The 3,299-nt window shown below is 35.6% G+C and overlaps 2 protein-coding genes across 2 annotated transcripts; both read left to right on the forward strand.

Moving 5' to 3' along the window:
* On the forward strand, positions 136-749 carry LOC109330918. Its single transcript, XM_019565184.1, has 2 exons — positions 136-349; positions 433-749. The coding sequence occupies exons 1-2, from the start codon at positions 346-348 to the stop codon at positions 747-749; spliced, it is 321 nt and encodes a 106-aa protein (XP_019420729.1). The 5' UTR covers positions 136-345.
* Positions 856-2,816, forward strand: LOC109330919. Its single transcript, XM_019565186.1, has 2 exons — positions 856-1,879; positions 1,963-2,816. Exons 1-2 carry the CDS (start codon positions 931-933, stop codon positions 2,814-2,816), a joined length of 1,803 nt encoding a protein of 600 aa, XP_019420731.1. The 5' UTR covers positions 856-930.

The raw sequence follows: 3,299 nt of genomic DNA on the forward strand, positions 1-3,299 counted from the left end.
AAGGGCCTGGACCAAAATATTCCATTGCTTTGAGTAATAATATAAGAGTAGAGAAAATAGAAGAGAATGTGAGAATTTGAGTAGAATGTGTGAGTGTAAAGTGTGAGAAGATGAGTGTGGTATTTATAGGAAGCATGGGAGTGGTTTTTTTACAACCTTTGAACTTTTGTTACCCCACAACCAAACATCTGTATAATATCAGATAGAGGTACATGGTTGTTGGGTGCACTTCGTACCGAGTTGCCTAGATGGTGTAATAGTAAATCAGTTTATTGTATTCGTCATCTTGCCAGCAATTTCAACAAGGAGTTTAAAGATTCCGATCTTAAAGAGAAAGTTATTCAAATGGGTATTACATTTTTCAAATCTTTCATGTTTGGTATATATTTATACATATATTTTAACTTAATTAATTAATTAATTTTTTTGTAGGATATGAGTTAATGCGACCACGTTTTGAGCGGATGCTTAGTGCATTGCGTGAAAAAAATGCAAGGGCAGCAGCATGGTTGGACCATATCCCTAAAGAGAAATGGGCTCAGTGTTACGATGAAGGGAGTCGTTACGGCCATATGACTACCAACCTTGCAGAATGCATTAATGGTGTTTTGAAAGGTTCTAGAGCTCTCCCCATCACTGCCATTGTCCGAACAACATATTACAGACTTAATTCATGGTTTGTTGATCATAGAGATGAAGCTATTAATATGATTAAGGCAGGACATACATACTGCGAAGAGTTGTGTTAATGAGGAGGATGATGATGTTAATGAGGAGGATGATGATGTTGAGATTAATATTAGTCAACCAGGCGGTAACATAACATATATTTCTCCATCGTGTTTTTTTCATGATACTAATTCTCAGGCTGGTCGTGACTATCGACCAGGATTAACTACCTTAAGGAATGAATATGATTTATTTGTTGGGATGCAATTTGAGTCTAAAGAAGCAACAATAGATGCAATTAAACAATTTCATATTCATAACTCTTTTGACTATGTTGTTAAAATTTCAAGGCCACATATATTTGTAGCTCAATGTAAACATTTTGGAGCAGGATGTGAATGGCGAGTTCGTGCATCTTTTAGTGTAAAATGTGGTGTTTGGGAAATTAAAAAAATTGATGGAACACATACTTGTGTATCCACTATTGTTTCTCAAGATCACTCTAAACTAAACTCATCATTCATTTCAAACTATATAATTAATTTGGTATCTGAAGATCCAGGTATACCAATTAAGGCACTTGTGAAAGAAATTGTAAGTCGTTTTGGATATACTGTAACTTATAGAAAAGCTTGGACTGCGAAGCAATTAGCCATGAGCAGAATTTATGGTGACTGGGAGGAATCATACAATGAGTTACCACGTTGGATGAACGCTGTCCAACATTTTGCCCCGGGTACAATTGTTCGTTATGAAGCATCTCGTAACTATGTAAATGGTGTTGAAGATCCAAATGCTTTCATTCTTGACAGGGTATTTTGGGCTTTTAAGCCATGCATTGAAGGGTTTGCATTTTGCAAACCAATTCTACAAGTAGATGGGACATTTTTGACCGGAAAATACACTGGAACGTTGCTCATAGCAAGTTCACAAGATGGTAACAGACGTATCTTTCCAGTTGCATTTGCCATTGTTGAAGGAGAAACAAAGGAAGCATGGGAGTGGTTTTTTTACAACCTTCGAACTTTGGTTACCCCACAACCAAACATCTGTATAATATCAGATAGAGGTACAGGGTTGTTGGGTGCACTTCGTACCGAGTTGCCTAGATGGTGTAATAGTAAATCAGTTTATTGTATTCGTCATCTTGCCAGCAATTTCAACAAGGAGTTTAAAGATTCCGATCTTAAAGAGAAAGTTATTCAAATGGGTATTACATTTTTCAAATCTTTCATGTTTGGTATATATTTATACATATATTTTAACTTAATTAATTAATTAATTTTTTTGTAGGATATGAGTTAATGCGACCACGTTTTGAGCGGATGCTTAGTGCATTGCGTGAAAAAAATGCAAGGGCAGCAGCATGGTTGGACCATATCCCTAAAGAGAAATGGGCTCAGTGTTACGATGAAGGGAGTCGTTACGGCCATATGACTACCAACCTTGCAGAATGCATTAATGGTGTTTTGAAAGGTTCTAGAGCTCTCCCCATCACTGCCATTGTCCGAACAACATATTACAGACTTAATTCATGGTTTGTTGATCATAGAGATGAAGCTATTAATATGATTAAGGCAGGACATACATACTGCGAAGAGTTGACAAATGTGATTAAAGAAAATCAACGTCAATCTACATGTCAACTTGTGCGCAGTTTTTCAAGGGAGACGGGGGTAGCCGAGGTTGAAGTTGCTTCTAGATCAGCTGCTAGACATTCTAGAGTCTATACAGTGAAACTAGCCGAAAATTGGTGTGATTGTGGAGAGTTTCAATCATTGAGATTGCCATGCTCTCATGCAATTGCTACTTGTTCAACACTAAATTTAGATTGTGGACAATTTATTTCACCAATTTATCGATTAGATAATATTTTGAAGGTCTATGGGATTCACTTTCAGCCAATCGGTAATGAAGAATATTGGCCTCCTTATTCAGGACCCTCATTCATTCCTAATCCTGTTATGCGTAGGAAGAGAACTGGAAGACCAAAAACGAAACGGATACATAATGAAATGGATGAAGTTCAATCTCAACGGATTAAAAAATGTGGATGGTGTAGGACTGAAGGACATAACAGAAAGAATTGTCCATTCCGAATGAGGGAAGTCGGTGAGAGTTCTAGGCAACCCGGTAATAATGAGTAGTTAATATAATATTATGAATATGTTTTAAGTCATTGTGTACGATGTGTTTTAAATTAATATGTATGAATCTGTTTGAAATCAATGTCTATGAATCTCAATAAATAACCTTATTTTACATCATACAAAATAAAAATATAGTATAAATCAAAAACCCTAATTATACAAAACTCATGCAACAAAAAACTCATCTAAAATTCCAAAAAACCTTCACCATTTTAGGTTTCAAAGTGATACATGCAACTGAATGAATAATCTTAGTTTACATCATACAAAATAAAAAATATAATACAAATAATAATCTATAATTTTGATATAACTCATACAACTCAAAAACCAGAACAAAATTCTTAAAAACCCTGGACCGGAAACACCGGTCCAAGGCAAAGAAAAAAAAGAAAAAAAAATTGGAAGGGGACTCGTGCATGGGGTGCACGAGATTTGGAGAGAGAAAATTCAAACTCATGTACCCCATACACGAGTTTG

Source organism: Lupinus angustifolius, chromosome LG17 (assembly GCF_001865875.1).
Source record: "Lupinus angustifolius cultivar Tanjil chromosome LG17, LupAngTanjil_v1.0, whole genome shotgun sequence".
In the NCBI taxonomy this organism is placed as follows: domain Eukaryota; kingdom Viridiplantae; phylum Streptophyta; class Magnoliopsida; order Fabales; family Fabaceae; genus Lupinus; species Lupinus angustifolius.

Excerpts from the sequence above, each read along its gene's own strand:
- LOC109330919 (XM_019565186.1), top strand. The coding sequence starts at position 931 with ATGCAATTTGAGTCTAAAGAAGCAACAATAGATGCAATTAAACAATTT. Across the intron at positions 1,880-1,962 it reads AGAGAAAGTTATTCAAATGG|GATATGAGTTAATGCGACCA; the intron begins GTATTACATTTT and ends ATTTTTTTGTAG.